The sequence below is a fragment of the Bos javanicus genome, chromosome 10 (genome assembly GCF_032452875.1).
Source record: "Bos javanicus breed banteng chromosome 10, ARS-OSU_banteng_1.0, whole genome shotgun sequence".
Classification (NCBI taxonomy): Eukaryota; Metazoa; Chordata; class Mammalia; order Artiodactyla; family Bovidae; genus Bos; species Bos javanicus.
Window position 1 is genome coordinate 4,003,673 of NC_083877.1, and position 11,735 is coordinate 4,015,407.

At 41.3% G+C, this 11,735-nt stretch overlaps 1 protein-coding gene across 1 annotated transcript in view; it reads right to left on the reverse strand.

The window, feature by feature from the left end:
• Positions 1–11,153, reverse strand: part of TRIM36 (tripartite motif containing 36) — a 30,698-nt gene extending 19,545 nt beyond the window's left edge. Inside the window, exons 1-3 of the mRNA XM_061429921.1 lie at positions 10,862–11,153; positions 8,573–8,807; positions 652–977 (exon numbers count right to left, since the gene is read on the reverse strand). Of these exons, the coding sequence (XP_061285905.1) occupies positions 652–977; positions 8,573–8,807; positions 10,862–10,888 (588 nt within the window). The 5' untranslated portion in view covers positions 10,889–11,153. The remainder of the gene's footprint in view (positions 1–651; positions 978–8,572; positions 8,808–10,861) is intronic.
• Between the last annotated feature and the right edge of the window lie 582 nt (positions 11,154–11,735).

The window sequence follows — 11,735 nt, forward strand, 5'->3', positions numbered from 1 at the left end:
ACTCTTATTTATTCATGGTACAATTTAGGTAACTAAAAATGTCAGGATGTTGCCCAACCACACCTTTTAGACAATGACAGGCTTGTCATATTAAAGGACAAAAGCTTTTTAACTTTAACTATCTCAGTCTTTAGAGAGTATATCTGACAGAACTTTTCCTCTATTTCTCAGTAATCATTACAAATACTCAGGTATTGTACATCATTGTGTTTTAATAGAGTGAACCATACTACTGCCTTCTAAGCTCTGGGGACGTTTAGCAACACACTAACTCTTGCCTGGAAAATCCCATGGACGGAGGAGCCTGGTAGGGCTGCAGTCCATGGGGTCACTAAGAGTCGGACACAACTGAGCGACTTCACTTTCACTTTTCACTTTCATGCATTGGGGAAGGAGATGGCAATCCACTCCAGCATTCTTGCCTGGAGAATCCCAGGGACAGGGGAGCCTGGTGGGCTGCCGTTTATGGGGTCGCACAGAGTCGGACACAACTGAAGCGACTTAGCAGCAGCAGCAGCAACTCCAACTATAAGGCCTTAATTTCTCCTGTCAGCTTTTAAAATTATTTTCCCTCTGTCAGGTTCTGGACTTGGTATAATTCATCTCATCATATTAAGTTTAATACACTAACTTCATAGAAACGTCACTCACCTTGGGTCTAAAGTTCGTGGTTGGACCCACATACTCATGCTGCGCTTTTACAGTGCCCCACGGATGGTAAATTTTGAAGCATTCGTTGCAGTAGCTTGCGCTGCAGTCCATGCAGCTCTTTGTGGATTCCTGAGGTGGTGGCTTACAAAGGTCACACATAATGGCTGTGGCCGCCCTGGCTGCCTGCCGATATCTTTCAACTATAGTTTCCAAAGTGAAATTTCGAAAAAGACCATTGATACCCCGCTCTCCAAGATCCACATCATGCTCACAGCCAGGACAAGGAAAAGTGGTTGTCCTAGGGGTCAGTGAATTGCGCTTCCAGCCTGTGTAATTAATAAGTTCTTGTTTAGTTACATAGGTAGGAAAATGAATAGAATGAAAAAAAAAAGGAGTCATGTTTTGCAAAGGTATGTATCTACATATATATTCCAAGAACGTAATACTCAAAGTGGCTGCATATGAATCAGTTCGTGTACTGAAAATTCTTTTTTTTTTAAATGGTTTTTCCTTGGTATACAAAAGCCCAAGCTACTAAGTTATCAAATCAAAGATGAAAGAAATTATTCTAGAGTAAATCCCATATAAATCCCATATTAAATCAGGTATGTGGACGAAGCATACAATACTACACAGGGTCAAGATTTTTTGAAAGTAAACAATTATATAAACATGGTTATTTTTATACATCATACCCAAAGGAATGTGGCTTGCATTTAAATGAAAATATCCTTGGCTGATTGATAGTAACTGACTTTATACACAAAAGGGCAGGAGCCCTTAACCCAGGCAGGGTCCATGGATTGATTACAGGAAGATTCAAATAGTTTAGTAAACTATTTGAAATTGCATGCAAAATTTTGTATCTATGTATCCATACATACTTTCTGGTTAAACAATCCATAGCACAAAAAAATAAAAAGAAATTAAAAAATTAAAAAAAACAATCAAATCCATAGCTCAGATTCTCTGAAAAATACGTGACAACAAAATTATTAAGAAGCAATAGAGGGTATCCCACTGTAGTATTGTTTTATCTAGAAAATTCAGTTGGCAAAATCATTAGTTAATTCAATGCAATCTATAAGAGAGTGAAAAGCTTATTCATAGACCTAGAATGTAGTGACTTTAAGAGGAACCAACCATTTATTATCTTCTTATGACCTGAAAAAAAGAATCATTAAGATTGTTTAATTCAGTAAGCCAAAAGATATACCAAAAATACTACAAGTAACTTTACAACAGACCTTTCCTCAGTAGTATCCTGATTTTAACAAATCAAGAAACCAAGGCATGACAGTCCTTACCCACAGGTTCGCAGGAGTCTGGGGTGGTCTGTTTAACACAGGGGCATGCCTATCCTGCTTCCTCCTCTCCTGCATAAATCTAGTCCAAGCAGGTAGTCTTGGTTGCCCACAAAATAACTCCCTAAGTACAAACACAAACTGTTTTGGCTATAGCCTTCTTTCATACTACTATCCAATACCAAAAGTGAGTGGTTAAATCTAGTAAATCACATTTAGAAAATGTCTTTAAACAGCTGTATTAATATCGCCTAGGCAACATTACTATCATTACTGAAGACTATCTTAAAAGATGTCTGACATATCACTACATAGGTAAAATTTAGTGATCAGTCCACGGTATGAGACATTTGAAGTGACTTTACAACATGCAAAACAGCATTAGGCCCCCAAAGCTACTTATGCCACAAGCATGCAACTGCATTATTTTAAATTTTAAATATCTTCAAAAAATTTAGACATTTTTAAACTTTACATTTAAAAATATACCCAAGAAAGCAGTCACATAAAAATGTGAAAATCCTATGTAAAATATATCCTTGTAATAATTCCAAAAACATGCAATATAGTATGAGATATTTCACACCACAGCAGGCACATAATAAAATAAGCAGCAGAACTAGTTTTAAAACACATGCCAATGAAAATTTCATTTAGTGAAAAAACAAGCCAAATAATTCTGGAAGTGATACAGTGCAGTGGTCAAGTTTAAACAAATGGAAATTCATATTTAGTTACATGCTTCCACACATGAACTAGGTGATAAAAATTAAAATGGATAACTAATCTTAACAGTCAATGTTTTAAAAAAAGGAATTATTGGTTTTATGAATTGAAGGTTGTGCTCAATTAAGTAATGGGGAAAAAACAAAAATAAATTATGCCAGTAAAATCATGCTTTAACATGTACACTGGTGACACCCAGATTTTGACCCTCATGTTCAGAAATTTCAAAAACAAGTTTTATCCCTTTTCTGTAAACCTCTTTTGTTTTTACAATAAAAAACAAGGTGTAAGGCATCACACTGAACTACTTAAACCAGACAAACTATTAAATCAATATATCTTGGCTATTTTTCTAAACAGATCTTAAAAGCTCTCAAAATTTTTTTATGATTCTAAAGAACTTTTATTTTGTCTGTCTTATCTTCTACCATCGTTTTCATAAAAATAAACAATAAAATATACTTCAGGGCAATAAAGAAAACAAGACAAATCTAAAGATATTCTGAGAAGTAAGCCAGATGGAAAAAAAAAATCAAGTCAATAGAACTAAGAATAAAACATAACAGAATCAATATTTCTCTATAACTCTGCTAATCCAGTAACTATTAGCCAAGTGCGGCTATTTAAATTTACTTAAAATTTAATATAAAAAGTCAATTCCTTGGTAGTACCCACATTTAAAATTGTCAAAAGCCATTTTTTGGTTACCCTCTTGTATGGCACAGGGTCAAGCGTTTCCATGATCACACAAAGGTCTGTGGACAGTGCTGCCCGAAAGCACGGTATAACAGGACGGGAGTAATGACCACTTAGAAAGGTAAAGCAGCAAACAGGCCAAGCGAGACAATTTTCCAAGTCAAATTCCATTCATTGGGTTAATGATATTTGCTAATTATCTGAACACTCTCATTTTGCAGAATCAACACTTTCCCCCTATACCTTTAACTTCAAAGACAGATTAAACCAGTTAAGCATAAAAATGAAGACTCCAAAATTATTTCAAACTGGTTTATAGCAAATCCTCCCTCAAAAGTCATCTTTCCATCACAATTTCCCACTTAAATGATAAAAAATAGTAATAAAGCATTTCAAAATCGAGTATTTCAAAACAAAAATTCATCACCAATCCCAGACCTATTCCAACTGCATTATCTTCTGCCATATTCTGGCTGCAAACTACTCCCCACTGTTACTACCTGGCCACACAGTAGACGGTATCTCCTCAGTTGACATCATGCTGGCTCCCTGGTGCTGTGCAAAGGCTGCCGCCTTACGCACCACCTTAATGCAGCCACATTCTGACCATCTGATGCCTATGAGTTACATTATCCCTTTGAGTATTAGATTTTCAAACTGCAAAAACTTTCTCGACTACACTTTGAATTAAAAGTGGGTAATGAGCAATTATTTTTTTAAGCAAACTGTTCCTACCTCTCCTCCTAATTACTAAGTTTCAACACTTCAAATTCTCAGGGTCTCACTAAAACCTATAAGAGAATGGATTACATGTGGCTTCTAGAAGTGGCTTAAGATTTTTAAATTGAGGCATGTAGAAGAAGGTGAGGAAAACAGAAAAGGGTAATATTTCAGGTGTTTATTTTCTCCACCAAAATTTAAGGTATCACCAGCATTTTCCCTCAAAAAAAAAGTAGCCAATTTTACTTTAAAGGTCAACTGGAATAAAAAAAGAAATTATTTTAATATGATGAGTTGGCCCACCTTTCACACAAAAGCAATGTACATTATTTATTCACAATGAGAAAGACCCAAATGTTAAAACTCAGATCCCAAATAATTTAAAATATTAACAAAAAATACACCATATGCATAAACAAGCAAAGATTTATGGTATTAACTACCAAAATTATCAATAAAGTGAAACAAAGTGAAGTCGCTCGGTCATGCCCGACTCCTTGCGACCCCATGGACGTAGTCTAGCAGGCTCCTCTGTCCTTGGGATTTTCCAGGCAAGCGTACTAGAGTGGGTTGCCATTTCCTTCTCCAGGGGATCTTCCTGACCCAGGGATCGAACCCAGGTCTCCCACGTTGTAGGCAGATGTTTTACCATCTGAGCCACCAGGGAAATAATCAATACATTTAGGCAAATTAAGGTACTGGCTTATTTAACCTCCCCAAGGCAGCAACATGGCTGTTAATTTAAGCTTTGCTCCATTAAGTAAATGTAAAGCATTTTTAAGGTAACATTTAAAAAAATAGTAACAAGGGGATGTCTTTTTCTTTAAAAATATCCCATCATGGATACATACACGTGTGTGTGCATATATGACAAAATGCAAGCACTAATAATCAGAACTCCCTTTAAAAACATCAGAACTTGCTTGAAAATTTAGTCCTGTTGACCTTTAAGTCATGTCAGCCCAATTTGTTCACTTTCTACATGATTTTGAAGACTTGACCACTGATGATGATTTTAATTTATCTCTATAAAGTTATTTAATTTAAATCCAACACTATACTGCCTGCGGCCACACAAGCAATAAAGCATTTTCTACCTCTCCACCCCAAAGATCTCCGTTGTGATGCTGTGAACAATGAACAGAAAGCTGGATTTAGAATTTAATTTCAAAGAGAAGATTCACAACATGTTAACAAAAGATAAAGCAGTAACTGTGTCCTACACATAACACAATTATTGAATTGACAGTAAAAAATGTGTTCCTCCTGGTACACATGGTATTTATATAAAGCCACCAATGTAAAGCATTCATCGAGGTTATTTTATCACAGTTCAGAATTAAACACTGTTGGTGCAGCAATTAAGAGCCTATACTTCATCCTGTGGATCTGTGTTTTTAAACAATCACATATTTGTGTTTTTAAACAATTACTTATGGTAACTGTTGAAAATACAAAGTCAAAGTAAAGTATCTTTGCTTGTTTTAAGTGACCGAAATCAGCACAATAATTAAATATTACTAACACTGATTGTATCTTCATGACAACAGACAAATGGGACATGACAACAAAATGGGAGAAAAATCTTGTGTGTATATATATACACACATATACCACCAAAAACGAACAGTTATACAGCTCTTTTAGATTTTACAACTTAATATGCTACTGTTATAGATACACATCTTGCTCTCCTTTCAAGGCATCCTTTTATTTTAAAATGTGTCAAATGAAACATGCAATGCAATTTGAAAGAAATGCATGTGAAAGTATAAGCCACACATCATTTTACATTTTCCAATGTGTGTGCACTCAAGCATGTCCGACTCTCTGCGACCCCACGGGCTGTACCCAGCCAGGCTCCTCTGTCCATGGGATTTTCCAGGCAAGGATACTGGAGTGGGCTGCCATTTCCTCCTCCATTTTCCAATAGCCACATTAAAAAAGTAAAAATAAAGAAGTGAAGCTAATTTTAGAAATACATATTTAGTAATATAATATATTCAAAAACTATCATTTCAAAATATAACATAAAATTATTAGAGATATTTATGTTCATTTTTTCCTTCTAAGAGCTCCACATGTATCCCTCCATTCAGACTACCGTGTTTCACGTGCTCAACAGCCATATGTGGCCAGTATACTGGACAGATCTGGAACGTCTGCTGCGAACATACCTAGAGCACTACTACTCTCCCATGAGACAGCCATCATATTCTGCAGTCACACCTTCTCCCAGCTAAACATTCTTATTTCCTTTAATCACTCTCCACAGAGCAGCTTTCTAACTTGTCCCCTGTCAGCACACAGTTCAGATTAAAAGGGCTCTTCCTAAAGAAGAGGGAAGAACATATCTAGTAAATCTACTTTTGATCTCTTGTCCTGGAAAACAATGCCATTATCAATGAAGATAAGCCATTATGGCATGCTCTATACAAATCTCATAGCAGACGTTTGCCGTTCAACATCCATGCGACAAATATTTATTGAATGGCTACCAACTGCTGGGCTAGGTAAGTTCCTGGAAACAGAAACAGTTAACTATTTTTTATTCATATTTTATACTGATTCTATAAAAACTAACCAAGTCTTAAGATTAAAAGCCTAAATATAACAAAGAATTTCATGAAATACACATGTGAGCTCAATCTAAAGATCAGTAAAAATACTAGTATTTAACTAGAATCTCATTTAATGGACTGGGCTGAACATTAGTATACAAAAAGTGGATCTTGTTCATCAATCAAGCCAGGGTCCCTAATTATTCTCTAAGAATCTACTAATAGAAGATGAACTTTTATCTGGTAGAATGGTTTCAAGCTATCACCGTCTTTCCTACCCTCCTCAGTACACCAGTCTCCTCTCAGGAGGAAAACATGAAAGTGATAACTTCACAAAGAGCAAAGCCCTCTCCACCCTCATGCACCCTGCACCTCCCAGTTACCCAATGCTCCCTTTTATGTATACACATACAACTTTTATGTGCGTAAAATACCCTCCAAGCAACTAGTGATTACCATTTAAAGAAAAATTCATGGATTTAAAATACCATAGTACCACTCTTAGCACAAATCTCCTCTTATCCACTCTCTAATGGAACACACAGACACAAATACTGCCCAAGGAGATTCCGTATCATAGCACAACCAGAGGTGATGGCATTCTCTAGCACGCAAATGAGAAAAAGATCTTTTTCTGATTTAAAAAAAAAAGTTTTGATTTTGGGTTTGTTTTGTTTTTTTTTTTTACAATATTAAAAAGTTACTCCTAAACGAAAGAGACAGAAATAGAGTGGACAAAGGATGAAACTGGAAACTTCAAAGCCCAAACTAGGCAGAGCTGAAGCCCTGAGATCTGGTGCTCATGGCCACTAGAGGACTCTCCTCAACAGGAAGGAAGTGCTGAAGGTAAGGCTGTGACATTTCTATCCAAACCTTTGCCTCCCCTTGATTCTCACTGCTCATTCTGGCCCTTAATTTTCCAATGGCCTTGTTCCCAGTGATTTCAAATTCATTTTGATCTACATTAATCCTGCAATAGATGTTCAGAAGAAAAAAATACCATCCCAGTAGTGTTGGAGAAGACTTGAGAGTCCCGTGGACTGCAAGGAGATCAAACCAGTCCATCCTAAAGAAAATTAGTCCTGAATATTCATTGGAAGGACTGATGCTGAAACTGAAACTCCAATATTTCAGCCACCTGATGCAAAGAACTGACCCCTTGGAAAAGATCCTGATGCTGGGAAAGATTGAAGGTAGAAGGAGAAGGGAATGACAGATGATGAGATGGTTGGATGGCATCACCGACTCAATGGACATGAGCTTGAGTAAACTCCCGGAGTTGGTGATGGACAGGGAAGCCTGGCATGCTGCAGTCCATGGTGTCGAAAAGAGTTGGAAACGACTGAGCAACTCAACTGAACTGAGATCTACTTCTATAAACTATTACAGAATTCCACTGTTTAGCTGATGTTCAAAATTGTTATTTTAAAATCTGGATCAAAAAAAATGGCTGAAGAATAAAATGTATTAGAATGATACCAAATAACATTACTCTGAAAGGCTTCTGGGACTAGGCATTACATAGTCTCACCCTTTAATTTTGCATATTTATTTACCTATTACCAAACATAGAAGAGTCCCTAGTAAGTACTTCAGTAGTCCATTATTTCAACCCTCCTATAAAGGACATCACAGGGTTATAGAACATGCCCTAAAATACAGACACAGTTAACAATGGGTTTAACACAAAGCTGGTGTTCAACATCCAATATCCACTTTAAATGAATATCAAAAGACAATTAAAAGTTCATTCTGACATTTTAAAAGTTCATTTTGAGAGAGAGAGAGATTCTTGTATAAGTACAGTTTTAATTTATTCACCTGGAAAGATTAACCCCCAAAATGATGAAATTTACCTTCTACAATTATCTCTGAACATATAAACAAGCTTCATCAGCCAGTTATACCACATACCTGGTCTGCTAATTCTGTCAATTTTATCCACACTAGGGGAGGGAAGCCGAAGTCGAGGACTGCTCTGATTGGAGTTGTCAGACCCCACGTCATTGAATGAATCATCAAGCATCAGTAAGAGCTCCTTCACGCATTTATGACAGATGCTATGCTGACAAGGGAGAATCAACGGGTGGGTGAACAGCTCCTTGCATGCCGGGCAAATGAGCTCTCTTTCGATATTCTTAATGGTAACCTTAATGAGAAGCAGAAATCAGAACAAAAGGCTTTTAGTGTGTAAATACATTAACTTGCTTATACCCTGTGTATAAATGCATATATAATTACTACCGAAAAGAATTAAAGATTTTTTAAAATCTGAAGTTTCTTTTTGGGCTATGAAAGTCTACACCATTATTTTATCCACCCCCTCATCATCGCTTGGCCTAGAAGTGAACGAACGGACATGAGATTTTACGTGAGATGGTAAAAGTATATATATATATATATTTGAAATATGAGAAAAATTAGCATAAAATATTTGGCATCCATAATATTTCGCCTTCAGTGAAATTCTGAAAGTAGATTACTTTAATAAAAATTAAGAATATAGCATCAAAAAAAAAAAAAAAGAATGCAGCACTAAGAACAGGATTATTCCTATTTAGCACATTAGCTCTGTAACTGACAAGTAACAGGAGCTGGTAAAAACTAGACTAGCCATTATGTTCCTGGACCCTATTTGAAATCTACTTACAAGCTGAATGATCAGCAATTTTCTACATTAAACGTGATCATTTTCCACATGCAGAAACTGTAATGTATGTAAAATACTTGAGGTTCTCAGGCTGAATACCAAAGCAGTTATGTTGAAAGCACTTTATGAATACTAAAAGGGTAGGGAGGATTACAAAGAACCAGTATAAGTGCTCTCAATGCTACAAGCTTGCAATATTTTCAATGAGAAACACTTAAGACTCATCACAACTATAAAGGTCTAATGACCTCATACCAGCTTTCCCATCCTTTGCCTGTGCAGTTTTCCCTCCATGGATCCCAAGCTTCAGGTGCTATGAATCTATATTTAGCATCCTTGCAATTGTAATAATGGTACAACGTTAGTCAACCATTTCAACTACACACAGAAAATTAAAACTGAATCAATTCACTTCTTTTAGTTAAATAAAAATGTATGCGAGTCTATTCCCCTTAAAATAACACCAAGTGAGTTAATAATCCCTGACGACAGTACTTCAGCCAACGGGCTTTATCACTGTCCGTGGGTCGTGCAATGCAGCGGTTCTTGCTGCATCACTCAATAAATTACTTAGTAAAGCCCGCATCACGTCAGTTTTAGAAAATCTGGAAGATATCCACACTTCACAATTCACATCAAAGAATACAGAATCTTCACATCCTATCTCATTTCACAAAGAATTTGACACCTAATTCAAAGGGAAATATTGTCTTTCAAAATCCAAAAAAGATTCTCACGCCCTATTTTATGGGAGGTTTACCTCTCATTGGAAGATCTAAAATCATTTCCGCTTTTCTTGTAAACAGAGCAGTGTATAAGCTTTCTAATCACGATGGATATAAAGCAATTCTTACGCAAAAGAAAAACGAGTGTTCATTTTACATACATTGAAGGGAAGCAATCTGATTACTAGAAATGTGGTGTGGTGGCTCCCCCAATTAAGCCATTTCAAAATAAATGAGGTTCGACGGAAAACCAACAAGTTGAGAAGAACTGCACTGCACACCCGACTCCCTGAAACAAAAGCACTTGAACCCCGACAGCTGCCGGAGCAAGTCCGCCCCGCGCGGGCAGGCAAAGCCGGGGAAGAGCCAGCGCTCGCGGCGACCGCGGGCCGGGCTCGCGGGGGTCCGAGGAGGACTCGAGCGCCAGCCCCGCCGTGCTCCGGGACAAAGGGCGGCGGTCCCGGCGCCCGGGGCCGCGGCGGGCCCCCGACTCCTTAAGGCGAATTCGGCAGTCTGAAGGCCACTGGAGAGCCCCTCCCCAACTCCCCGAGGCTCTCAGGTGGGCCATCGCCGCGCCCGAGGGGCGCCCCCTTCCGGGCCCGGGTGACCTCGAATCCGACCCTCCCCTCCCAGGGGCAGACAGGGGGCGCCCGGGGTTACAGAACCGGCCCGGGGCGCGGAAGGCGAAGAGGAAGCGGGGCCACCGCACGCCCGCCCCCGCTCCTCGGGAAGAGAGGCTCGCTCCCGGCTCAGGGCAGCGGAGACCGAGCGCGCGGGGCCCCGGCGCGCCGCCCTCGGGGCTGAGGCAGCCGCCGCGCCCCTACCCACCAGCGAGTCTGAGCCGTCCCCCTCCATCGCAGCCTCGGTGTCATCAACGGCAGGGCCCCAGCAGGCAGACGCGCGGCCCCGGGGAGGCTCTGGCGGGCGGGTTCCCGCGGCGGCCGCCGAGCCTCGGTTCGGACCCGGAGGGCAAGCTGGTCAGCCGGCCCCGGCCAGCGGACCGACGCGGGCAGGAGGCGGCCAGGGCGGACTACAGCACAGGCGCGGAGAGCCGAGCTCTGCTCCTGCGACGGCCCCGGGAATCGCGGCCCGCGACCGGCTGCGGCGGCGGCTCCTGCGGACTGCGGCGGGGCGGGCGGCCGCGCGGAGACCCAGGCGCGGGCCGCGGAGGGCGGGGCGGGGCGGGGCGGCGGCGTCGCCCGGGCGACAGCGCCCACCGCACAAAGGGGGCGGGGAGGCCCGCGGCCGCGCGGCGGGCGGGTGTGGCCTGCGCCGGGATCCCCGTGCTCCGCCGCCGCCGCCTCGGCCCGCTCCCTGCCGCCCGGCGCGCCCGCCCGAGCCGCGGCCGAAGCCCCCTGACGGGGTCGGGAGCCTCGGAGGGGCGGAAGCGAAGGCGGGGAGGGGGCGGCGGCGGCGGAGGGCCGAGCCGGGGCGGGGCCGAGGTGGAGCCGTGCCGCCTGCATCCTGGGCCGCTTCTCCGCGCCATCCCTCGGCTCTGCCTCCGGACGTCCGCGCCTTCGGTAAAGCGCGCCTTGAGCATCACAGACAAGCACCACTTCCTGACCCTAGACGGGGCGGTGAGGCGAGGTCGAGCCCAGACCTCCTTCCCCATGTTGTCGCACCGGTGCCGCGCGCGGCAGGGAGGCGACCAGGGAAAGAGCCGGCTCACACCGCCCTACCCGGGCCGGGGGTTTCCCCGAGC